Raw genomic sequence first — 26,295 nt, 5'->3', positions numbered from 1 at the left:
GTGGTGGCGGGCGGTGGTTCGGTCGTGGTGTTCGTCGGTTGAGTGCTGAAGCTGTTGTGTATGTCCGCGATCTTGTTGTGGAAGTAGGAGGCGAGGGAGTTGCAGAGGTCTTGCGAAGGGGTGATGTCGTTGTTTCCGGCGTTGGGGTTGGAGAGCTCTTTGACGATGTTGAAGAGTTCTTTGCTGTTGTGTGCGTTGTTGTCCAGTTGTTCCTTGAATGCAGTTTTCTTGGTGGCGCGGATGAGTTGGTGGTGTTTTCGGGTGGCGAGCTTGAGGGCAGTCATGTTGTCCGGTGTTGGGTCTCTGCGCCAGGTTCTCTCGAGGGCTCGGCAGTTCTTCTTGGAGCTCTTGAGTTCGTCTGTGAACCATGGGGCTTTCTCGCTGCCGGGTCTGCTGGGCGGGGTCCTCAGGGGGGCGAGCTTGTCTGCGCAGTCGCTGATCCACTTCGTGAGGTTGGTGGCCGCCTGGCTAGGGTTCGTTGTGCTGGTGGGAGGGTTCATGCTCAGGGAGGACGCGAGCTGGTCGGCTATGATCTTGTTCCAGTTCCTGCGTGCAGCCTGTTGCTAGTGGTGGTGGATCGTGGTCCTTGCGAAGCTGAAGTGGACGCAGCTGTGGTCCGTCCAGTGGAGTCCGGTGGCGTGGCTGAAGGCGGTCACTGATGAACTGTCAGTGCTGCTGATGGTGTGGAGGCCATGAGAAATGAGCAAATAAATATAATTACATCTGTACCCTAAATACCGCAGATGTAAAAACAGAGGGACATATTTACAAGCCCCTATCGCCACCACAATGTCACTGTTGGCGACGTTGTGGTGGCGATAGGGGCTTTGCCTTATTTACAAGGCGAAGTTAAGCCACTTAACGTGGCTTAAGGCCAGGCAATGGGTGTTGTGATGGGCTGTACATCGCAACACCCATTGATTTTGACGCTGCCTGGTATTTACAAGGTGTTGTAAATATGGAGCAGAACCAAAATTAGACCAGGCAAAACTGGTGCCAGGAGGAGAAATGCTTAATTGCCCCTCATTTTTGCTGGTTCCATGTGTGTTGCGTTGTGCAGCACACCTAGAAACAGCAAAACACCATTAATTGTTTATGTGGAAGGTGTCCCTTCCTAGTGGAGTGGTGTGGCTCACTGGTTAGAGGTGGCAGACCCGGAAGCAGAGAACGGCCTGGGACCAGGGTTCAATTCCCGACGCGGCAGGGTCGTGGACCAGGGTCAGCGGACTCGATAATTCTCGCCTCGGTGCCTACTCTAACCGGGGATCACACTCGGCAACTCTGGGCATTAGCTTGCCTCATCTCTACAACGGCCCCCCACATTCGCCGGGGATGCCTGGTTTCACCTTGGAGATACCCAGCAGGGACCATCTCACAGGGATAGCCAGGACGGGTTCCCCAGCGGTCTACAGTGCCACGACGCCTCAGGGCAGCAGTGCGCTTTACAAGACCACATACATTACATTCCTGTACATAAACAATCATTAGAAAACTAATGTTTTACAACTTCTATGTGTGCTGCATTAAGGAGCAAACTTAGAAGTTTCAAAACGCCATTTCAGATTGTTTATGTGCAGGAAGGAACACCTTCCTGCACATAAACAATTATTCCCCTCAATGCAGGTACCCTCGCAATATGGTGCAAGGGTGCCTGCGTTGGAGCTCGGCAGCTTAATTAGCACCTGCACAGGGGGAAATTCAAGACTTCACCATGCTCTTGTAAATACAGTGCAGCCCTGCGTTTCAGAAGTAGCGGAGCACGGAGTTAAGGCAAGAAGGTCAACGCCCCGCTACGCCAGTTCTTTGTAAACATGCCCCAGAGTTTGAAATAGAAAAAAGGTCACTGAGTATTTCATGTTAAAGAAGGGTAATTCAATTGTGACAAAAGAGATAGGAAGTGATAAACATGACATTTTAATTCACTTTGCAGAAGTTCTTATATCTTTCATATATACACTTTTACTTACTGCTGAATTGGCAAAGGGGAACAATATGCCCAAAGAGAAGAGTCCAAGCAGTGGGCCACCAACCATGCCAAAGATCGACAACGCTGCCTAAAGAAAGAGAAACCACATTCATTACACCAGATTAACCTAAATCATCATCAGAATTTCCTAAGAGCAGCGTATTTCTTATTTATGGCAACGACATGCAAAAGAGACCACGTTGATATATTTTCTAAGATATCAATCAACCCTGTTATATAGTTTTTCAAATAGACTTCGACCCAAAGACCTTTTATGTATGTCATGTCTTATCACAGATGGCAATTTAGCAACATGATATTATCCATAATGAGTAAAGTAAAGGAATGTATTCACCTAAAGAATTCACAATGGGGGAAGATTCACAAAAAAATTATAGTACACCCACAAGTGGTATGCATCCGTCTATGAAATTCTATATCCAGACTTATGGATCTCACAAAGACACAAATGCTAGGACAAATGCCTCCTAATCCACGCATGATTCACCTCCCAGAAACAAAAATATTTTTCAAAATTGGGAAAGTCCCTTTGTTTCCCAGGAATTTTTAGAAACGTCTGCTTCTTTTCACACCCAACATACTTCTTTCAGATTTTGTTTAACTACAGTAGTGTCCAAATTGAGCATAAACGGCATTGGAAATAATGAGAAAATACCCCAACGTGTATAACTTTGTGAGTTTATCCAAGCCCCTGCGGCAGGAATCTTCATATTTTCACCCCTAAATTATAAACTTTAGCACATGACTAAAGAGAATCTGCCAGACTTGCAGATTTCCTTCCTGAGCTCATGGGTTCCATCTGTAAGTGAATGTGCTCACAGAGGCTAATTCCAAGGAATGAGGCGAAGTTAATCACATCTCCAGATGGCACCGTTTCTGCACCTAAATTTAAATATTTTATGAGGGACTTTGTTTTAACTGTGCTTTTGATTAAGGAGCAGGTTTATATTAAGTTTAATTGTCTATGCATAACAGCACTTCCGAAAAAATTAAGAACCTATATGTTTCCACTGAATCCTTCTCAAGTTCAAGCAAGTACATCTTAACATTAGATGTATTCTGAGTGAGCAGAAAGGGTATAGAATAAGCATCTTTCAGATATAGCATTCATGGGAAATATATAGAAGTACTGATTTGTGTGTGTATGGGGTAGCCAAAAAAAATTCAATATCCCCAAAGTACGCCACCACAAGCTCCCTTAGCCAATGGAGTCTGCTCACCTTCAGACTGCCAAGCTGACGACTAAATAAACAAAAAGCGATGGAAGTCAGTCAAAAGAAGAACCTACAGAGAGAAGCCGTTCAGTGAATCCAATGACCTTGTATTTAGCATTAGATATTCAAAGCATCTTGCACTTGCACTGCCTGTACCTCATAGTCCTTTCACCTTCTTTAGCTTCACTGTGCTGATCCAATTGGCCTGTGATTCTTTGTGGGTACTTGCAAAGTGCTGCTTGCAACCCCACCCTGTTAGTTAGGACTGACCTTCATAAGTAAGACAATGCCGTAAGATAGCTTTGTTCACTATGCCAATTCTCCAAGCCCTATTAGACTGTTTGCTTGTTCTCTTTCATTTTAACAATTTCTCTAGACCACCACTGTTTTCCATAAACTTTAATGTAAACTCTTACCTTACTGAATTTGACGAAAACAAGAGAATAATTAACTTAAAGTGAAATCAATACAACCAGATGGGGAGAAAATGTAAAAAGCACATAGTACACTGTATTCTTGTAAACATTTGTGAGAGGCTGGCCTCCTATATGATGTCCACTAATGTAAGTAGGCACCTTGCACCAGTCCAGACAACTCTTATGGTGATTCAAGAGGTCTCAGACAACCTTAGAAAGCTATCCAAGTGGTAGCTGTGGAGAGCAGCCTTCAGGCTTAGTCTTGAAGGAGTGTAAAGCAGCTTGTTTAACCAGAATACAATATTATAGTATAGATTAAATGAAAAGGAACCACATAAAGTATGTATAAAAATATGTATTTATTATTTAACACTCTCTAGTACGTTACAGTATCTCCTAAACGGAGATAGACACAAAGCACACAATACTTAAGCACACAAATCACCGTGAATAGCACTAATACACAGTGGACCCCAGGGCGACACCAAACCATATACTAAGAAAGTGGTATAAGAGCCATGACTTGAGTCAGTACAATGTCAAGAGGACGTAGAATGGCTGGGGACCCACAGAACCACCCAAGGTAAGCAGATAGGGAACCCACGGAGAGCACGTGCAGTGTGAACATGACCGAGTGCTCCGTACAAGTCTATGTGCAAGTCTTGGTTGAAATTGTAATGATTAGGGACACTTCCCAGTGGACCCCAAAGGCAGAAGGTTGGAGAGCCACCTTACCGTGGATACTGTGATACCCCAGTTACCTGTCCCAGGGAAGCCAGGTGCATAGGTGTGAAGTGGCAACAGAAACCGTAGTCGACCCCAATGGAGGAGTTCAGGAAAGTGCCGCTGCTGGAAGAGGAGAAAGTGTGTGGAGGTATCCAAATGTCGATTCTTGAAGAGGAGTACCAGAAAGCAGAGGGGACAGTGTCTATGCCACTCGGAAGTGACCAGGAGACTTGTAAGACTGATGCTGTCCGATGTTGGGTGCTGCAGGAATGATGACGGTGACCTTGACTCTGCAGCTGCGAGGACCAGGGATGCTGAGGACAACCAGGACCCGGATACAAGCTGCCCCACAAACGATGTCGAGTACGGAGGGGTCTGCGTCCGGCGGGATCACCAAGAAGCCTTGGCAAATGTAACCCACACAGGAAATCAAGAAGGTGCACGGTTGGGACCAGCAAGGTCCAGGAGATACACCACAAGCAGGTGAGTCAGGGCAGGCCTGAGCAATCAGAGGAGCCTAAGGAAAACAAAGGTGACCCTCAAATGGACCCACAGGCCGGAGGTACTGGAGTCGTGAGAGGACCTTGAGCAGCTCACCAACAGGGGCAGGCCACGGTGCCCGCAAGGCAGTGTGGCTGCAGATCTTGGTGAAAGAAGTTGCAGGAGGATTGACTACTTGGAGCCCAATGCACTAGTTGCAAGGTTGCCAACAAGGATATGCACGTGTAAATGTACGTGGTGCACAAGGGTTTGGTTAAGGCACCCCCACAAGGGATTCTGATCTCAAATTCGGTGAGAAGACATCTCAGGCCACAAGAGACGTGTAAACTTACCACCTGTGTTGTTGAACCTTTCGGAGCCCGCAGGAGCTCGGGATCAGCACACCGGTCAGCAGTACTGAGGTGCCTGCAAATGCAGGGATGTGACTCCTTCACTTCAAGGGAGATTATCTTCAAGTGTCTTGGATGCTCCACAGGTCCTTCACAGATCCTGTATGGTGCACAGGCACGGACGAGGCAGAAGACTTAAAGGGAGATGAAGTCAGGCCCAAACAAAATCCAGCGAAGTCAAGAGTGCAGAGTCGGTAGAAGTGCAGTGGTTTCAGTTCTGAATCTAGTCTACGATGAATCTAGAGACCTACACCCAGGTAAGCCCTTAAGTACCCTAAGGAAAGGGTTGGGAAGATTCAGGGGACCCTCCCAGGGGAGGGCCTAGTCAGGGGTCAGGTTACTCCCATGTCCTTTGCCCAGTTTCACCCCAGAGCGGAAGCCAATGGCTCACAAAAGTGGTTTGAACTGGACTATGCACAGGGACACCAAATGTGCCCCTCATGCAGAATTTCTGTTGCTGGCAAGCGCACCCACCCAGCCCTAATGCACTAAATCCTGTCTGGGAGGTGGTCACACTTCCCTGTGACAGGATGCCTATTGTTCTGCCTTCCCCTGCTCGAGCTTGGCTCAGCAGCAAGAGGGCAGAAATGTGTCTCTGATCGACCTCAACCATTTTGTGATGCCCGGGACTAGAAGGCTGGTACCGGTAACACTGAGAGCCTAACAGAGGGCTCTCCCGGTGCTTGTAATCATACCTCCCACACTGTTTACAGTGTGGGAGGTATAATTCCAACATGTTTAATACCAAACATGATAGGATTCATTGCAGCCGTTTTCAAGCTGGTCATCGTGGGTCATGCGATGCCCCTCTATATAGTATATGGCTGCTTCACTGACAACCTGGGAGAATGGACTCCGTAGGCTGCAAGGGTGTCCTGCTCATGCAGGGGCACCCTCTCACTTAAAACCAACTTAAGTACCCTAACCTCAGGATTGTAAAGGAGTGCTAGAGGGGTGACTTATAGGTTTTATGTGCAGGGACCCTTAGATATAGTAAACCTATATCTTTAGTAAGTGGTGCATGCGCCAACGTACACAGGCTGCAATGGCTTGCCTGTAGCTCCATTTTGAATGGTCTCTCATGGGCGGCAAAATGCATGCTTCAACCCATGGGAGACCTCTGGGGTACCTATGCCCTGGGTACATGTGTACCATATACTAGGGTACTCCAGTATCCAATCTGAGATGAACCTAGGTACTGACCACAATAGTTTAGGGAGAAAGCAGATATACTTGGGTCCTGATTAGCAGGATGCCAGAAACCGGTCCTCGGAAGCTTGTTTCCGGTCCAGGGAAGACATGGCTTGGCAGTTCGGGCTGCACTGTTCCCATGAGGCATAGGGTCAGACTGATTTGCATATAGCCATGTCTGAACTGGGGTGGCAGAGTGGGCTAAAGAACGGTGATGGATTAAACCCAGATCTCTTGACTGGGTGTGAGTGTCTGATTGATTCAGAGGCTCCGTCCATCACCATCCCCTTTTGTACTCCTGATTAGCAGGATCCCAGTCATGCTAGTCAAAAACAGCATCACACAAGCAAAAAGCGGGGGTAACCATAAGAAGAAGATCCTACTTTCCTACAAAATTACAGCAAAGAATAGCAGATTTTCCAATATGCACATTTAGATTGAGGGATACATCCAAAGTAAACTGTTGCAATGCCCAGTTTAAAAGTGAGGAAAGCTTGGTTTACTCAGGCAGAATAGACTAGGAGGTATGGACCATCACAAATAACATTGTATGTTTTGGAAATTACCATCTTTTGCATGTTATTCACCCAGATGTTTTGCCATATTTTGCTGAACTTGTTTTTGCTGGAAATAGCACTTCTTACTTTACACAAGCCAACCCGTGGTAAACCGCTTGTGCTCTCCTCTTTAAACATGTTAGAATTGGCACATTTGATTTACTGGTAGGTCCCTGTTAGATAGTACTATATGTACCCAGGGCTTCTAGATTAAATGGTACTCTTGGGCTGCCGCACTCATTGTGCCACCCTCTAAAGCAGTGGCGATTTACCGTGGGGGCGTTTGGGCGCCGCCCCCCCTGTTTTCTCGCCGTGCGAGAAGAAGGCAGAGACAAATGGTAGTTATTTATTTATAACTACCATTTGTTTCTGCCTGCCTTTCTCGCACGGCGAGAAATCAGTCAGCAAACTTCCTCGAGCCTCAGTCTCCTACTCTGCATGCTGCAGAACGGAGAGTGGGAGGAGGCTTGGGGGAGTGGCTTGCCCACTGTTGTGAATACGGACTGTTTGGACAGCCTGAGAGACTGTCCAAACAGACAGTATTAGCAACAGTGGGCAAGCCGCTCCCCCAAGCCTCCTCCCACTCTCCGTTCTGCAGCATGCAGAGTAGGAGACATGACGTATTTAGGGCAGCCGGCCGAACCAATCAGCGCCGGCTGCCATGGAGGGGAGGGAGGCTGCCTGCAGCCTTCGGTGACGAGGGAGGCATTCAAAAAAATCCAGGATGGCGCGCGGGAGTCTGCAGTATCGGCCCTCGGGACAGGACTCGAGTCGAGAGCCAGAGCGGGAAGCCAAGCCAAGGTAAGTTTTTTTACATTTATTTTTATTTGTATTATTATGAGGCAGTCAGTCTGATTTTACGCCCCGCCTATTTCAAATGTCACCAGCCGCGACTGCTCTAAAGAAGCACTGTAAAACATGCCTCCAGGCCTGCCACTACAGCCTGAGTGTGCAGTTTTAATCTGCCATTTTAACCTGGCAAAGCAAACCTTTTGCAATGTGTAAACCTTCATTTTTAATACTTATACCTCACCCCTAAGGTAGGGCTTAAAACATATAGGGTGTGCATGGACATGTATTTATATTGTTTTACATGTCCTGGCAGTTAAAAACATCCAAAGCTATTTTTCAGCGTGTCAAGACAGACTCTCCAATAGGTTAACACTGTTTTACACTACTATATTTAATAAGAGCCAAATTCATTTTGGGAATAGCTAGACACATGGTTCAAGGACTCAATTCAATTCAATTTTACTGTTATAAATTACAAAATTCATCACAATATTACCAGATGACACAAGATAATAAAACCATTAAAAAAAAAATACCTCATAGTTACTTTTCTGGTTTGTCCGTTTTTTCAAAGTTTACTTTGTTATTTCAACGATATAAAATGTACTAAACTATTTGACAACTTAGACTTGATGATTCATTATCCGTTAAATAAAACAGTCATTGACTCTCAACTAAGTCATTATAAAGTGTAATTGTACGTGAAAGTAGCAAGTTTGATTTTTGTTTCTGTTAATACAAAGTACCAGAGTCTCAGGTATTTAAAAGAATCCTGTAGCTAACTTCTGTCCTCAGTCATCTGGTAGTTTTTTTTCTGTACTAACCCGCTATCTCATACTGACGCTGTAAACTTTGTGCCCTATTATAGCAATTTGTCATGTGATTGCAAAAATTTCAAAAGTTTACAATTTATCTGAGTGTCCGTAGGGTCAATGCTCCACATTATTGCCATTCGGCAGAAATGAATCCCCCTCTCGTTGAAGATGCGATTAAGCAATGACAGGCATGCTTTCTTAAATACAGGACATATCCACATTAAATGCAAAAAATCCTCCTTGAAGACACCGCATAGCATGCATGTTTTAGGTCTTTTATAGATGGTTTGTCCGCTAAGGACGGCAGTACTCCTAGACAAATAGCCAGTAACTTTTTTTAAGATACACAGGATGAATTAAAGAGAGATATGCTGCTGGTTTTAAACGTATGTTTACACTGTCATTCAAGCATGTGTCCGCCTAGAAAATATATTCTTATTATCCGTAAGTGAATACATTTTTTCTGCTTTGTTGATCCCATCGCAAAAAGTTGTCTCTGAAAAATTTAGATCCCATAAGTCAACAGTGTTAGTTTTTTTCCAGTGACAAGAGTAGATACTTGTTATAGCTGGAATTTGCGTTCTTCATCAGTGACTACCATAGAGTGCTAAACTAGAGGGCTAGACTGAATGTTTTGTCCCATGATTTAATTGTATAGTATCTCCCAGCTTTATCTTTTTGTGTCAGTCCAAATTCCAGGCAGATTTGCGCAGGTGAAGCATTACAAGGAAGACCAAGTATTTGTTTGCAGTTTATCCAACATTTGAGCATCTTTACCGTGCATCACCATGCTTGCATAAGCTAGCGTGAGAAGCAGTTTTGCACTGATAATTGCTAGTAATGGCTGGAAAGAGAGTCTTTCCAGTTACTTCCCAAGTGCTCAGAAGGCATGTATTAAGGAACAATTTTTCGGACCATGTACTGCTTGTGTGTCTGAAAGTAAAAATTCTTGTCAAAGTATACGCCTAGATATTTGCAGATGTTAACCTCCTATGCTAGCGTTTCCTAGTTTCATTTTCAGAGGAGCACTGGATCTGTCCCTGTTGACATAGTTTTTGTCTTTGTTATGTTGATTTCCAATTTGTTGATCTTTGTAAATACAGCAACTTCTTCAATTAGTCTTTGAAGTCCCACCCTCGTATGGATCAGCAATATATTGTCTGCGTATGAAAGATGTGATATGGTCAATGTTCTTAATCTTGGAGCATGGTAATTTACCCGATCAAGCTGGGGGGATAGATTGGCCACAAAAATATTAAACAGGAACGGAGCAAGGACACACCCTTGCTTAAGGACCATGGCTGTGGGCATTGTCGTGGACAATCTTGTACCGCCCGCCACCATGATCTGGATCCATGTGTCAGTATATCATGATTCAATAGCTCTTAAAAGATTTTCTTGAATGCCTCATCACTTAATTTTACCCACAGAAGGGTTCAGTCAATTTGATTGAAAGCTGCTTTTAGGTCTATTAGGCAGAGCTGCAGTTTTTTCTTTAGACATTTGCACTTCTACGAAATTGTTGTTACTGTTAGCATGTTGATGGTGGTTCCATATCCATTCAGGAAACTCGTCTGTTGTGAAGGTATTAAGTTGTTTGTATTAGACCGATAGATTTGAATAAATCTTCCAGTATTAGTGAAGCATAATACTTGGCTTCAGAGTCGATGAGCGTTATTAACCTATAGTTTACTAGATTTGTACTATCGCCCCCTTGAAGATTGGGTTAATTATCGACCCCCTCCAGTTGTCTGAGGCTAAATTCATGTGTTCCACCTCTTTGAAGAATGCTGTTATTGGGTTGGTCCAATATTTTGGATCTAGCTTGTATATAACTTAATTGTCAAGTCACTCTTTATATTACTATTTTCGAGATTACATATTTAGAAAGTTGCCATTTTCACACCTAAAACCAAAAGGATTTTCTGCTAGTGTCCAGCTGTCCTCTAATCCCTGATGGCTCCCCTGTGGTGAGATGTGTGTTGCTCCCAGACAGTGGACAATGGGCACTCTGCACGGGGTGGGGCGCTCATCTCTTGAAAGGAGTGCCTGGAGGACTGTATCCAGCCCCTTCCTGAACTGCAAAGGATGCTTACCTTGTCATCGGCAGATGAAGCTCAGACCAAGCCTCTGCTTTTATTTTGTCTCTCTAGTCATGCTGGCACCAAACCAAATGGGAGCAGAGGAACTGACCAGAACTAGTTCAGAGGGTTAACAAAGGCTTGCCCTCCAGCTATAGGCGGCACTGGGCATAAAAGTGTAATCCACAGACCTCTCCTCAAATCACTCCTGAACCTGAAGGAAGACTGGACCTGCTTGCCTTGAATCCAGGACCCCATAGATGACTCAAAGTTTCACTTGGTTGACCTCCTGTTTAAGCTACAGGTGCACATCAAGCTTCCAAGTGCCATTACCCTGCAACTGCCCAGTTGACCAGTACCAACCATACCTGCCCTGGACCCTGCTACTGGCAGCAGAGTGAGTCCTAACCCCCTTGGCTGGTGTTATAGTGTACTCCTCCTGGCTTCCAAACTGCAAGACATGGGACTTAAAAACATTTTGCCAACTTTCTGGCAGGAAAATCTATGGATACTGGGATCCCCATTAAAGTTGGAGCTGGTCAACATCAATTTGACTTCTGGGGCCCGAAATCGGAGCTTTTCTACCTTTGTCGATGACCGTACTGGGACCCCGCGCCTTAACAGACTGCCATTGAAAAACACCCAGCTTTGACTACAGTTTGTTGCTTACCCTGCCACTACCATGTCAACAAGCACTTTTTGTCCATAAAAAGTTTCTAAATCTGAAGGCATAATTTCCGCCAGGATGAACTTGCTCCCTGTATCTGGCCAGCAATCCATTGCGTTGGCCTTAACTTTTGACTTTACCCAGTTACCAGATAAACATGGTAACCTTTTGTGATTTTTGTACAAGTTTTAATTCAAACACTCATATCTGGTTTCACTTATTGTATTACAGTTCTTTTTCCGTCATTATATTTATTAAAATATGGTCACTTTTTCTAAATTGTTTTGGAAATTTTCTTGTGGTGTTTTCTCACTTTATTACTGTTTGCATACTTTATGTGTTGCCTGTAAGTTAAGCCGGACTTCTTTGTGCCAAGCTACCAGGAGGATAAGCACAGGTTTATTTGGTGACTTTAATGGTTCAACCTGACCAGGATTGTGATTATTATTTGAGGTGGGTTCTCACCCCCCTCCACTAATATTCCAGTTTCTTATGGTAAAGATTCATCCCAATGGAGTTAATCGACCTACCGTCTAATCCAACACTGAGGCAGTCCCTTAGGCTCAGGCCATCCTCTGAAGAGGGCATTTTAACTAGATCAAGGCATGTGGAACTCTGCCTAGGAGAATGTCAGTTATGGTGGTACCCAACAATACAGAGACGCACTGAAGAGAAAGGAGGAAAATGTGATCATAGGAATGCCAATCCCATTGACTGCAAAAAGGATTTAAAGATAGATCTCAATACTGATCATGTGAAAAACCACGCAGGGGAATCAGTAGGTCTTTCACAGTCATTGTATGGCTGTATACAGAAAACTAAGCATATTTGTTCATGCTTCTGGGCATATTGTGAAAATAGCAGTAAGACATGAGAGGAAATGCAAAGGGTGAACACTGTTGCTCTACACAAAAAGAGGTAATCTGTGCCATGGGCGGAAAATCCGTTACGCTCGCGGATTTTGCGGATTTTCGGTAAATTCGCAATCCGCGAGATCCGCGAATTTCCCGCAAAATCCGCAAATTCGCACGCAGCGGATTTTTTGCTGCGTGCGGTGTAAGTTCGCAATTGCGAACTGGTACAAAACCCTCGCGAACTGGCAGAAATCCTTGCGAACTGGCAGAAATGCTTGCGAACACAAAAAAAGCATTCAGCAGGTTCAAAAGTTCAAACTCATCATTAGTAACCATTCCCTGTAGTGCTTCCTGACAAGGGCCCCTCCAGAGTTCAGTTGCTAGTTGCAACAATTATATGACCCTGCTCTGACCCTCACAGCAGGCTCATAGAATAGCTACAAGTAGGCCACAAAGGTCCTGGAAAAAAAAATTGCACTGCAACAGAAAGCAAATTACAGATAAGGAAGCAGGTGCCAGACTGGAATTTTAAAACAGTGACACATTAATAAATCAACCCCAAATTAATTCATGTCAGATGAAGCAGGCAGGTGTGCTTGCTTTTCCCCCCCATAATCTACAGTGATGATGAACCAGAGGGTGGCATTGATGCACCAGAGGATGGCATGGGTAAAACAGAGGGTGGCAGGGGTGAAACAGAGGGTTCTGGGAACCTGTGATGATGAACCAGACGTAGAAACAACATAATTGTGACCGTTGCGAGCCGACATGTAAGTTCGCAATTGCGAACTGGTACAAAACCCTCGAGAACTGGCAGAAATCCTTGCGAACTGGCAGAAATCCTTGCGAACACAAAAAAAAATCCGCAAATTCGCGAGAATTCGCGGATTTTGCGGATTGCGAGAACGCCAAATTCGCAAAATTTGCCCATGCTTAGTGGTGATAGATAATCCCCTTGACAAGAAAAGAAGGAAGAGACCTATGGTATACATTCATTTTCCACATAAGTCATTCCCTTTAGTCAATCCAGCCAAATAATGTTGTCAACAGCATTGCAGGCAACCATCAGGTTGCCTATCATTAGCAGCAGCAATGGCTTTTTCGTGCTGCCCTCTTGAAGCAGTTGCCACTTCTTAGCCACTAGTTGGTGTAACCTGCATGAAGCGGCAGGAGCACCATGCTTGTCACCAAGAAGCGTAGTGTGCTGTGCATTCTGTATTTGGGGTTGTGTGTGGCAATCAAGGATCTCATGCCATATTAAGCCTGGGTCCTAGGCAGGTAATCACCATTCCATGTGCAAGCGATGAATGTTCAAGTTCAGTAGTCGCACAACCACATCATCAGTGTCACTTTAAACTGAACAATGGGGGCTTCTGCTGAACGTATTTGCCGGGGATTGCTCCAGCACACCCTTGTGACGAGTTATAACCTGTTGCCGCGCAGTTGTGCTGTTGAAGCTTGCCATACAAATGAAACATAGTATATATACACCTCTAAAAAATTATTTATTTGTCACTAAGGAATGTTTTTTGAGTTTAAAACACCAACCTGAATCACGCTTCCCATGAATGACGCCACACCAGACATAGCAATGCACACAGCGCCAAAAAGTAGACCTAAGTGGAAATAAATTACACATTAGCTGTTTTAATCTATAGAGATAAGTTTATCTCATTTGTAGCAAAGTAAATACCTTGTATTTTATTTCACATTGTGCAAAATATACCCTTTAGATACATGATACAATAGCTTACATGTTTATGGTGCGGACAGTGATTTTCTTTCATTACATTTGTTTATTTATGCATCTATAGAGAGACCTGCTATTCAAAACGAGCGACATGGCGCTAACACAGAATCTTGAAGTGAACAAGTTAGGAAGAGTAAGGGAAGAGCCAGGTTTTAAACTTTTTATGGAAAAGAAGATGACTTGGGTTCAGGCGTTCATCTAATGAAAGGCACTACCAGTGCTCCAAGGACCAGCCGCCCTGACGTAAATATCAAGGAGGAAGTAGAAAAGAGAAGGGTGCGATTGGGTACGTAGGGGATGATACACCGTTTAGTAAAGAGGGGCCCTTTTATCAGTAAAGGAGGGTAGCAATGGCATTGACGGAATGCCTCACTGGCAACCCATTGGAGCGCACTTCAATGAGCAGCCGTAGAGAGTCTGAGGGAAGGTTCGATGGACACCAACCCGCAGTGCTTCGAAGAAGCTGCCACCTAGTGAGCAAGAACCTCAGGAGGCCTAAATGTAAGGAGTTACAGCAATCAGAACCAGAGGGGCGATGAGTCTGAAAGACTTGGATGACTGTCTCCCTACAATCCACCGGAAGGAGCCGATCAACCTGAAAAAACTGAAACTGAAAAAAGCTTTTATTGTTCGATTATTTAAAATCATTACAATATGCTAACTGTATAAAAATAGTTATCTAAAAAAGAATCGTAAGTTATATTCCCTAAACTTTTTCCTCCAGTCAGTCAAACGTAAAACCATCATAAAATGTCATGTTCTGACTGTGCAGTTTAACACCTTGGACGCTCATGACGAGCTCGTCATGAGCCACAGCGCTCCAGTGCTCATGACGAGCTCAGCTCGTCATAGCCCGTGGAACGCTCAGGTGCGGGGAGAGTACCCCTGCTGTGCTGAGCGTTCCACGGGAGTCAATACACCTGTGACGAGCTCAGCTCGTCATGAGCACCGGAGCGCCATAGCTCATGACGAGCTCAGCTCGTCATAAGCATGGGGGCACTGTGCGCGCCCCTTCCCCCCAGCACAGCGGGGGAATAACCCCCGCAGCGAAGGGGTTAAAAACAAAGTGCATTAGTGTTTTTAAATTGGAAGTGTATCCACCTCTCTCCTCCATCCAGACCTACAGTTTCCTTTTTACAGCTCAGCGTTTGCAGACAGTTCCGCGCGAATTAGGTCTGTAAATTTCCCTAGCCGTGATACTGTTTGACTTGCTGTAGACAAAAAACACAAGTCCGAAATTTTGCAGCATCGGTTGAGGCCCTGAGCTCTGCAAATTGGGATGACCAACCGTTGCCTCTCTCTGGCTAACTTTGGGCAGCAACACAACAAATGATACCAGGATTCCCGGTGGTAGTCACAGAGTCTGCAGGCTACTGATTTGTCCGGACGGGCCCAGCTTGGGTTGAACTCCACTATAGGTAGTGCCAGGAGCCTCATGTGAGTGATCTTTTTTCGGGTTTGAACGGAAAGAGCTTGTTCAAAGTAGGGCTGTGCTTCACCCACTTTATAAGAGGCATCCAGTGAGGAGAGATTTGGGAGGTGATGCAGACTAGCGAGATCTCTTGCGAATTATATTTGCTTTACCTGTTGGTTCACTGCTCTTTTCCATGCTGCAATTGAGATGTCCGTGTTGGCCAGGTTTTGCACCTCTACTTCCAGCAATTGGTCAGCTACTGCCAGTTGCATTTGCCATGGCGATCCGCTTCAACCTTATGCAACCTTATGCACCGTTCAGATATAAACAATTTGGCACTGGTTTACATTAGAGCATGAACCTTGACCCACAGGGCATTCTTTTGCTGAATCTTAATGTACTTATTTTACAAATGCAACACTCGATCTGTCCAATTATTTACAGAATCTGACATCTGTGCGCAGGTATTGTGTGTTACAGCGGAAAGAATAAAACAATTGTGTAACTGTTTCTGAGGCGAATCCTTATTATGAGCAAAGGGGGCAGGAGCTCGTCCTTCTCTGAGGCTGCGGTTTCTTTCTGCAGCTACCCTGGTCCCTAATACCATTCAACCTGTGCATGGATGTAATTTCAACCAAATGCCAGGGTTGGCTTTGACCCACCCTGTCATCCCAGGGCTGTCGTAAACAAAAAGAGTTTCCTTTCTGTGCAGATCAGTACTGTTAGACTCTTAGCCTTATCAACACATTTGAAATACAACCTGAAATATATACCTCTAACACAAAACTGTTAAAATATCTGTTTTATTAAAAAACCGTCATTAAATGCCAACAAATGTCATGATCATTATACATATACAGTACACAATACACATTTAAAAAGGTTTTTCTATTTCATAGAAACCACATTTTACATATAAGTTGATACAATTGTCCCAGGGCTGTCTCCTTTCCCCGTTAAAGGAGCGAGGAAAGAAAATAAGAAAATAACCCCTATTCCTTATGCAACCTTCATAGCCGAGATGGCACCGTGAAAAGTAAACGTCGTGACAAAAATGATCGAGCTTTGTTTACGGTGACCAGTTGTGATCTCACGAATACATTATCTCATCATCAATCGTGACACTTAGAGATGTCCGTCAGTAAGGCCAGCAGCAGCTGAGTCGAGCTCTTCGGAGGGCTGGCCTCTTAACAGTTCCAATCCAAAGCTTTCACAAGAGGAGTAGAACGTCCCCGAGAGATCTGTAGCATTTCCAAAAAAGGCATGAACCCACGTGTAAATCATTGCATTTCGCAAGTATGCACCTCACAGAGAATGAAGAAGACCCAGGAAGGAAGACAGTTGAGCTTGTTGACCCACCACAAAATAAAATTCAGTTCATTTTGAGTTTGATTCCGAATTATGCAAATAGTCCCCCGTGGAATTCAGAGTAAATGATGTTCATACATATTTATTGGTCATATCCTGAAAACCTGACGGGATTGCTACCAGCCTGACCGGATTGTATATATGAAAAAAGTCACCCAACTGCTGGACTTGTCTCCACTGGTGCCTGTCAGCCACGACAAACAGGGAAAAATGCCCAACAGGGAAAAATTCCAATAAATAGTTGGTGGCGCGCATCAACGTCATGGGAATCAGAGGATTTAAACAAGGGAAAGTGTAAGTATGCCAGACACTGTCCTAGTCTATGAACTTATGTGAAAACCAGCAGTTCATGTCTCTCATTTCATCTTTCTCAAAAATAATATAGAGCAATGAAGAAGCTTACTTGCAGAAAATGGGTTTTGAATCAGGCCATTTAAGTCATTGGTTAAACAGAGTGTCATTCACCTATTGGTTCAGTCCATCGAAGAGAATACATAACATGGATGGAGCAGTAGGTCAACCTTCTTCAGCCATTAGCTTTGTGGCCAATGTTCAACTCAGACCACTGTCGAGCCCTAACTGTGCGGCCATCCTGGAATTATATTCTTCATAGTCTTCTTATTTACTCTTCCAAGAAGAGTTAGATCACAACATGATGCAACCCTATTTTTATATTACAAACATATGCCCACCACGTTTAGGCACTTGAATTTCGCATTTTTTGTTTTGTAAATTATTCTTGCTATAAAAAAGCATCAGTTTATTTTCAAGGTAAGTGGACTGAGGTAATAACAATACGCTGACTATGAATTCCCCATCACTGTCACAAGATGTAATAACACCAGAGTCCACAAAATGGGAAACAGACATCGCCTTCACCTGGAGGTCCAGGGTAAACACAGCATACAAGTGGTCTATGTTTAATCTAGGAAAGTAAGTTGTCCATTTAAAAACGGAAAAACTGCTAGAGTCCAAGGGACTGCACCTGAATGGCATATCTGAATTTGAAATGATGAGCAAGTTTGTCCTAATATAACTAGGGCTGTGTGAACTTGCAAAGTTGGCAAAGGTGTAATTCTGCACATTTTTATTCACGTTTTGCAACTTTTGTAAGACAACTCTAGTGGTCCTTTGCACAGCTGTTAAGTTCGAGTCTTTGTGGTGATTTGATGGTCATCACTTGGCAACTGTTACCCGCTGCCTTTTTGGAGCATTCAGTAATTCCACCACACCCTATCTGAAGTTTGAGCACCTGTCAAAGTCTCCTACTTGAGTGTCACTAGCTCCCCTCCAGCCCACAAGGTCCCCATTATGGGCTCCCACAGGCAGGTTTGATATGCCTGTGTGTGTGTGTGTGTTTGCTTGCTTCAGCAGTTCAGTGTAACAAACAAAATAAAGGATAGACTCTCACTGATGCCAAAGGGCCTTTGGCTTCCCATCTAGCAAGGAACAGCATGTCATGTACCGTGTTGGCTTTTATTATCACTTTCTACGCCTGAAGAGGCGTTGAAATGCTTTGCTGTTGTGTAGCACACTAATTCCTTGGATTCTCACACCATTAGACACTATTAAATACTTTGTCATGCATAAGGATATGTTGTTTGTCATAATGTGTATCACACAATTGTCATGTAGTTTCTAAACAATCTATCATGCAATTTGCTATGCAGTTTTTCACATGTGTATGGGCCTGATTTAGATCTTGCCGGACAGGTTACTCCATCACAATGGTGATGGATATCCCATTCGGCGAAATATAAATCCCGTTATAACCTACTGTTATGTTATGTTATGTTATTTATTTTTTTGTATAGCGCAACGGTTACTCAAAAAGAGAATCCCGGCGCTTTAGGTAAGGTGAAACAGGTTTCAAAATAACACAACACAGATAAAAACAGTTCAAAAGTCCACAAAAGAAACAGGGCTACAGGCAAACCTATTGAGAAAACAGCCAGGTTTTGAGGCCTTTCCTAAAATCAAGAAGAGTAGTCGCCCCCCGCAAAGGGAGCGGTAAGGAATTCCACATCTGTGGGGCCAGCAGACTGAAGGAGCGGCCGCCTAGGCGAGCCCTCTTCACACGCGGAACAACCGCAAGAAGTAAAGATTCCGACCTCAACGCGCGAGTAGGATGGTAGAAAGTGAGTCTCTTTTGAAGATGTTTGGCTCCCACCTCATGGAGAGCTTTATAGGCCAAGGTCAGAGCCTGAAAGGCAATCCGTTTGCGGATGGGTAGCCAGTGTAGCGTCGCCAACAACCCAGAGGCGCTGGTGCGTCTACTTAGGCCAAAGATGGCCCTGGCCGCCGCGTTCTGTGCCACTTGAAGCCTCTGCAGCAAATACTCTGGCAGGCCCAGGTACAGACTGTTGGCATAATCCAACCTGGAGCCTATCAGGGCCTGCACCGTCAGCCTCCTGTGATCCTCGGACAAGAGAGGCAGAAACTTCCGCAACATTTTTAGCAGGCCGAAACAGGTGCCGGTTACCCCCAGAATCTGGGCTTTCATCGTCAGCCCCTTGTCCATCTTAACCCCCAGGTTTTTAGCCATGGGAGAAGAGCCGGACGGAGGGAACATGTCGATGGGCCACCAGGCCTGCCAGCAGGGCTCCGAATCGCACCCGAAGAAGAGAACCTCCGATTTATGGGAATTGCACTTGAGGCTGTGCAGTTGGAACCATGCGAACACAGCCCCAAGGCAATTCTGGATACTCTCCCCGTCAAAGTCAGCCCCCCTCTCACATGAGAAGAGGAGCTGAGTGTCGTCGGCATACGACACGATCCGGGCACCAAAAGACTCCGCCACCGCCGCCAAAGGGGTCATATAGATATTAAAGAGGGTCGGGCTCAAAATAGAGCCCTGAGGGACCCCGACTCCCAAAGGCGGCATTACAGCGGTGTCAGATGATGTCCAGATCGTTTGCCGGCGGCCGGCCAAGAAGGAAGAAAACCATTTGAGCACCGTCCCCCGCAGGCCAATCTCAAAGAGTCTTGCGAGCAGGCCCTCATGGGGGACGGTGTCAAAGGCCGCCGACAGGTCCAACAACACCAGCATGACTTTGCCCCCGGAATCCAGCACCCCTTTGATGGTTTCCGAAACCTCAAGGAGCGCGGTCTCGGTGCTGCGGTTTGAGCGGAAGCCTGACTGGGAGTCGTGCAAGATCTCATGAGACTCCAAAAAATTGGTGAGCACCGACTGAACGTGCTTTTCCAAGATTTTTACAAAAGCCGGCAGCAGCGAGATAGGCCTGTAATTGGCTGGGGCTTTCGGGACAAGTCCCGGCTTTTTAAGCAACGGGATGACCATTGCCTGCTTCCATGATGGCGGGACCTCTCCCGAACTCAACGAAAGGTTGAGAAGAGGGTGAGCCAGCGGATTAACCACCTCCGCCAATTTACCCAGAAGCTTAGCTGGGCAGGGGTCAAGCGGAGACCCAGATTTTAAATTGCCCATAAGCGCAAGGGAGGCGGAGGCTGGCAGAGGTGGAAACTCAGCCAATATGGCGCCCTGCATGACTGGGGGGGGGCATGCCCGCCTCTGGCACCGGCAGCGTGACCGGTCCACTCGAAGGAAAGGAGTCCTGGATGAGTTTGATCTTGCCTGTAAAAAAGCACGCCAGATCTGCTGCCCAGGATTCTACAGGGCCCTCTTCCAAGACGGTGGTCCGGGGTGAGATGAATTCTCGAACGATAGTAAAAATCTCCTTACTGGAGTTCAAAGCTGCTTCGATTCTCCCCTACTGGATTTATATGTCGGCGGACGGGATATGACGGAGTAACCTGTTTCGCCAAGACCTAAATCAGGCCCTATGTTACAGTTATATGGTTGTTTCAAGCTCTCAGGCAGACTTCATGCACACTGTCATGCAACATATCCTAAAGCTTAAAGCTAATGATTCATGTGGTCATTTAGGTGATAGTTCATGCTATTGTGTAATGGTGTTGCAGGTCATCGTACAGTTGGACATATTATACAAGGATTGTTATAGAAGTATTTTATTGCATTTCAGTTATCAAATATCTTTTTCTCGGGCAAGTATTTAATGTCATCAATTCAGTTCTGCTACTGCCAACTATATTGAATCCCACTATTTCAACCATTTCTGGTGTTGCTTTTTGAGTATCTCTTTATGGGATTCTGAGCTTTAAAATTATTTGTATCCTCTTCCATCCTAAGGGTTTGATGATATTGGAGGGGCTGTAGCATGCATGTGGCACAGTTCTCACCAATAGTGATATAGCACACTACTGTTTCTATCCTTAAAGGGTCGTATTGAGTTGGTCGAATGTGCCATTTCTTGCAGTACTAACTAGGGAAAATCCAACTCTTGTCCATCCTCCTGAATTCTAGGGGACCGTCAATGGCTGGTATACTTGCTGGAAATGAGTTTCAGAGTTTTGCAGCTTGCATGGAGATAGAGGTGGTTTCACCTACAGTCTTCGTCTTGTGAGGCGGTACAATTAGCTTTGGTGCCAGCTTAGATCACAGTGTTTTTTTTCTGAGGATACATCTTGATGTTGACCTGTAGGAAAATGTCGCCGCTTGTCAATGTAGTCGATTTTGAAAGTAGATCTTCTGCTTCTGAGGGCGAGGGGACAGTGAAGGGCTTTTTAAGCAGTGAAGAGGGGTTCCTGCAGGTTTATGTGTACCAGTTGTCCCACATGCATTGTGAATTCTTTGTAAGAGTCTCACAACTGTCAGTGAGAACCAATGGTACAGTCAACCGCGTAATGCAGTTTTGATATAATGAGTTTCTTGAATCTTTACTGGAAATCCCAGATGCAGCTAAATGTGTTGTAGTGTCTGCCTAGTAAGAAACAGACTTTTTGTCACTTGTATAATTAGAGGGCCTGTGGACAGGGCAATGTCCATTGTAACTCTTAAATGTATTACTTCTGTTGATCTTGTTGATGGTATCCCATGTTCCTGTGACCAAGCTGTCAAATGATTCATTGTTTTTTCAGTCTCTGCATATGAGAATCTAAGATTTGGATGCATTGAGTGTAAGGAGATTTGTTAACATCCACTGTTCTGTGGCTCACAGGTATTCTTGAGCTGCCAAAAGTGTTAGTACTTTAAAATTCCAGGGCAATCTGTGTATCATCTGCTTGGCTATAGTATGTGAAGTTTAACCATGTGCTAGTTACTGATAGTGGCCTAAGGTACACATTGAAGAGGGGGGTGATCAAGTATTGAGTTACTATAGTCCTGATGCATGGTGGGGAAGTGAATGGAGGTCCCAGGCTAATCCTTGATTTGTCCCTATAGTAGGAGGAGATCCATTTGAGGATGCTTCCTTCTATGCTTATTCGTTTTAGCTCTGTTTACTGGGCAGTGTTGTTGTTCAATTGTCAAAGGCTGCAGATAGGTCAAGTTGTGGTGCTCAGACTGAAGAAGGGTACCTGTAACAAGACTCTTCTGAGAAGATGGATTTAGGGCAACAGACCCTTTTCCTTAGCCTTCCTGATTATCTGGTCCAACGCCTGCAGGTGGCGCAGAACTCCGCCGCCCGGGCAATTTTCGGCCTGCGGAGACGGGCTCGAGCTTCCGGGCTGCTACAGATGCTCCATTGGCTGCCTATCCGGAAGCGGATCTGGTTCAAATCCCTGACGCTGATGCACAAAGCATTGTTTGGCTCAGGTGCCGGATATTTGCGGCGGAGATTGGCCTTCAATCGTCCAGCCCGCTCCCTGCGGTCTGAATGCCTCTTTACAGCGGTGGTTCCGCGGGTGAGGAAGGCCCGCGCTGGGGGGCGCTCTTTTAGCAGTAAAGCTCCCCAGCTGTGGAATTCGCTTCCGTTGTCGCTCCGCAGCACCGCCAATCTGCTCCAGTTCAGGAAGAGCCTGAAGACCTGGCTTTTTAACCTTTAGGCCTTTTTCTGTTCTTTTCTCTGTTTCTGATTCTGTTTTGCTTTGTTGTGTTATTTTTACTCTGAGCTGCATGTGGAAAGCGCCGGGACACTCTTTTTGAGTAGCTGTGCGCTATATAAACGCATTAACAAAAAAAAACAAAAAAGAAAAAAAAATAACAGACCATTGTATATCTCTCTTCTTGTCATCTGCTCAGAGGGACTTCCAATACACCATGAAACAACAGCTCCTTATTTCCTGAAGTGCCTCAAGCTCCCTGTGAGGTGAGGAACCACCCTCCTTCATGAATTAATGTGCTATTTAGTCGCTCCAACTCTTGCTCAGGATTTTGCAATGGCTATTGGCCGGTTAATCTCTACTATCCTTTTTAGGACTCGCATAGGCAGCGCATGCGCTACCTCTACGAGGCATCATGTGATGAGAATTTGTAGTCAAACTCCATCCATGGCATTTCTCTTTGCTTTGTTGCTTGTCATTGGGGAAATCTGCCATCGCTGTTGTTATCTTGCTTGTTGTTGGCTGGTGGTCTAATATATCACTTCTGTTTTCTTCCGTTTCTGGAGGAAGCAGCATTGACCAACTTCAGTTAACCTATGCTGCAGGGTGGTATCTTTTACTGTAGGGACTACTTTATGTTTTTTTTTACTTCGTGCCTGGTTAGCGCATCTCGTTTATTATGCCAGCGCCACTTTTCGCAGTGTTGCACCCTCCACCACCACCCGCCCCTCGTTCCTTGTTTGACTTGTTTGATAAGCCAGGCGTTTCCCAGCAACCAGTATTCCGTTCAGCCACGTCACCGCTGGAGAGAGGGGCCGCCCAGCAGGACGTCAGCGTCGAGGCGAGAGGTGTGCTTGAAACCGAAAGGGCTGCCCCGCTCCTTCTCTGTGCAGCTTCACCAGGAGTCTAGTGTCCCGAAGACTGGAGGGGCCCCAGGAAACGCTCGCAGCTGTGTACGCCTCCCGTGTGTATTGTTCTCAGCTGATTGCAAGAGCGGGGCACAGGCTTTGCTAACATTGACTAATGCTGCTGGTTTAAAATGGTGACTGGTTCACTACACATAAGGAGGCTTGCAGCTTGCTCTGCAGATTTTTTTGTTTCATTTTCTTGTTTGCATTTTTTAAATACCGCAAACTCAACCCGAAGATATTGCAGCGCTTTGGCTAAACAAACACTGTCAAACCGGAGTCTGCTGAAGAGAATATTTGCATAATATTGCCATTGGTTGCATTATTTTCAATATATGTTCAAACAAGAACGTGGCCTTTCTTCCAGTATTAGAGTCAGAAAAAGTGGCACTGTGGATCAGAATTACTGCATATGCACTGGTTTTGCTTTCACTGTTATTTCGGGGTGCTGTTGGTTGCTGGCTGTATTTGTTCATTTAGGAATTGTGGACATGCACACTTTATCAGCGTGGTGCCCTTTCATCAGCGCCCCGCTAGTTATGCTTTCATTGTTGTGTCTCTTTCCCTGCTCCTCAACCCCACTCTCTCTGCTCTCACTCCCTTCTACCCCTCCCACATAGTCACTGGGCTCCAGCTTCCAAATCGTGTGCTAACCTGCACGTATTTCTATTGAGGTTACCAGTGCTATTGTGTGAGAGCCAACAGTACTGAAACTCGTTTGTTTGTGCAGAGGTGTAGTCTATTCAGACCCACAGGATGGAGTTTCAAGTTGTTGGGCAATTGTAATGTATATGGTCTAATGACGGCCCGTGGTTACACATTAAGCAAGGTGCATGAATACAGATAATGCTCAAAACTCCGGTATACAAACAAAGGCAGTAAAAAGTTTAACTGTGTTTAGCTTTAAAATGTGACTTGCGCTGTTTTTTTGTCTCTGTTGTTGCTTTGATTGAAATTGCTGGTACTAAAGCATCGATGCCCATTGAGTTGTAAGATTAGAGATGATTTTATGTTCAGGGACAGGAGTTACTCTTTTAAGCTTGATAGTAAAATAATTTGGTGGGCGATGTAGCGCTCTAGTGTTTCTGAGGGTCTCGGCTGAGCCCGGAAACACTACCACACATTGTATCACCTTCTGGCCAGGCGTGGCCAGAAGGCTATAAATAAATGGGCCGGGGTCGCTCAGGACTTCCGGTCCGACACAGCAATTATAGTGTACATGTCCTTATTATTGCCTTAACCTTTGTGCCATCATTGCCCCTGCCCCTGCCAGGCCGTGTCCCTGGTGGCATCAGAAGAGCGCCCCTCCCCCCCCCACACTGGTGACAAGGGGGGGATGCCGCTGATTGTGCCCCGAAAGAGTGGAAGTACCTGTGACCGACAGCGCACTACGTGCGAGGCAACTGAGGCGGGCGCTCGAAGTACCTGGAGACAGCGATCGTCAGCACCGGTAAGCAGCGTGCGTCAAAAGCTGCATGAAGGCACTGGTGAAGCGAGCGCTAACAGAGCGTGTGCACCACCGGCAGGCCCGTCCCGCATCTGAGGCCTAGCCGCCGAAGCCGGAGACGCGTGCATGCGCAGTGAAAGCAAGGCCGGCCCCGGGGGAAAAGCACAGCGCGAAGGAGCGTTCGTAAAGCAAGGAAGGAAAAAAAAACACACGCGCTCCCAACAACACGGAGAAGGAAGCGTTAGACACCCCAAGGGCACACGAGAAGACAACAACCGGCAAGAACCCACGAGTAAAAGGAACAGACAATACTCAAGTAACAAGCATTGGCAAAATAAAGGAGTAAACAACAAGCATTGGCCAGGGACACAAAAACAACAAACATTGGCAGCACCAAACAGAGCAACAAGCATTGGCAACACAAAATAGAGCAGGAAGAAGAAACATTCACCACAAACAATCAGTTGTAAGACCAAAAGCAGAAACAGAGAGGAGTACTGAGACCTCAAACGCCAAGGAACACAGAAAAGAGAACGCCAGACCACAGGCAACCCGCGATGTTGAATCCACCACCCGCAACAGCAGCGGGACAGCAACAAGCAGCACTCCCTGTGCAGCCAGCAAAGCCTCCGACGCAACATTCAGCACACTCGAAGATTCAAGCACTGCCACCATTCAGCGATCTGATCGATCTTGCGACAGCGGCTCCAAGGTGGGCAGTTTGGATTGGACGACTTAACAACTATTTTGTAGCAACCAGAGAAACAGATGAAGAAGTCAAGAGGTCGCTCCTTCTACACTTTGGAGGAGATGAAATTTACAAACTCTGAGCACCTCCCAAATACCGGAGCGGCCAACGACTTTAACACTGTAGTCCGAGCGTTAAATGCTCACTTTGACCTTCAGCTCAATTCACATTATGAGCGATTCAAGTTCCGACAGTCAAGGCAGAGAGAGGGGAAACAATGGATGCCTTTCATGCACGCTTCCGAGATATGGTGAACACCTGCACAGAAGATGACCAAGCGAAGGAGGTCACCGCACAACTCATTAAAGGCTGCCCCAATAAGCCTCTGAGGACGCTAATACTGCGTCAGCCATGCATCACGCTGGATGAAATCCTACTCCTCGCTCGATCGCATGAGTTGTCAGACGTCCGGGCAACTGCAATGGTGGCAGCCCTCAACCCACAAGCAGACGCCAGAGCCAGTGTGAAGACAGAACGAGTGGATGCCATCCGCACCCCAAGCCAGAGCGGGCGAGGATGATGGCCCACCCGAACACCGCGACGTGCACCATGCGGTTATTGTGGGCGCGAAGAACACAATCAAGATGGCTGCCCGCGAAAGGGAAGAC

The 26,295-nt window shown here is 45.7% G+C and overlaps 1 protein-coding gene across 1 annotated transcript in view; it reads right to left on the bottom strand.

Moving 5' to 3' along the window:
- The window catches only part of LOC147750805 (sodium-coupled monocarboxylate transporter 1-like), a 277,140-nt gene that overhangs the window by 40,694 nt on the left and 210,151 nt on the right, over nt 1–26,295 (bottom strand). Inside the window, exons 10-11 of the mRNA XM_086918021.1 lie at nt 13,739–13,806; nt 1,968–2,054 (exon numbers count right to left, since the gene is read on the bottom strand). Of these exons, the coding sequence (XP_086774147.1) occupies nt 1,968–2,054; nt 13,739–13,806 (155 nt within the window). The remainder of the gene's footprint in view (nt 1–1,967; nt 2,055–13,738; nt 13,807–26,295) is intronic.

Source organism: Lissotriton vulgaris, chromosome 1_1 (assembly GCF_964263255.1).
Source record: "Lissotriton vulgaris chromosome 1_1, aLisVul1.2, whole genome shotgun sequence".
NCBI lineage: Eukaryota > Metazoa > Chordata > Amphibia > Caudata > Salamandridae > Lissotriton > Lissotriton vulgaris.
Note: the sequence above shows the minus strand (reverse complement) of the source record. Positions and strands in the feature narration are given on the sequence as shown.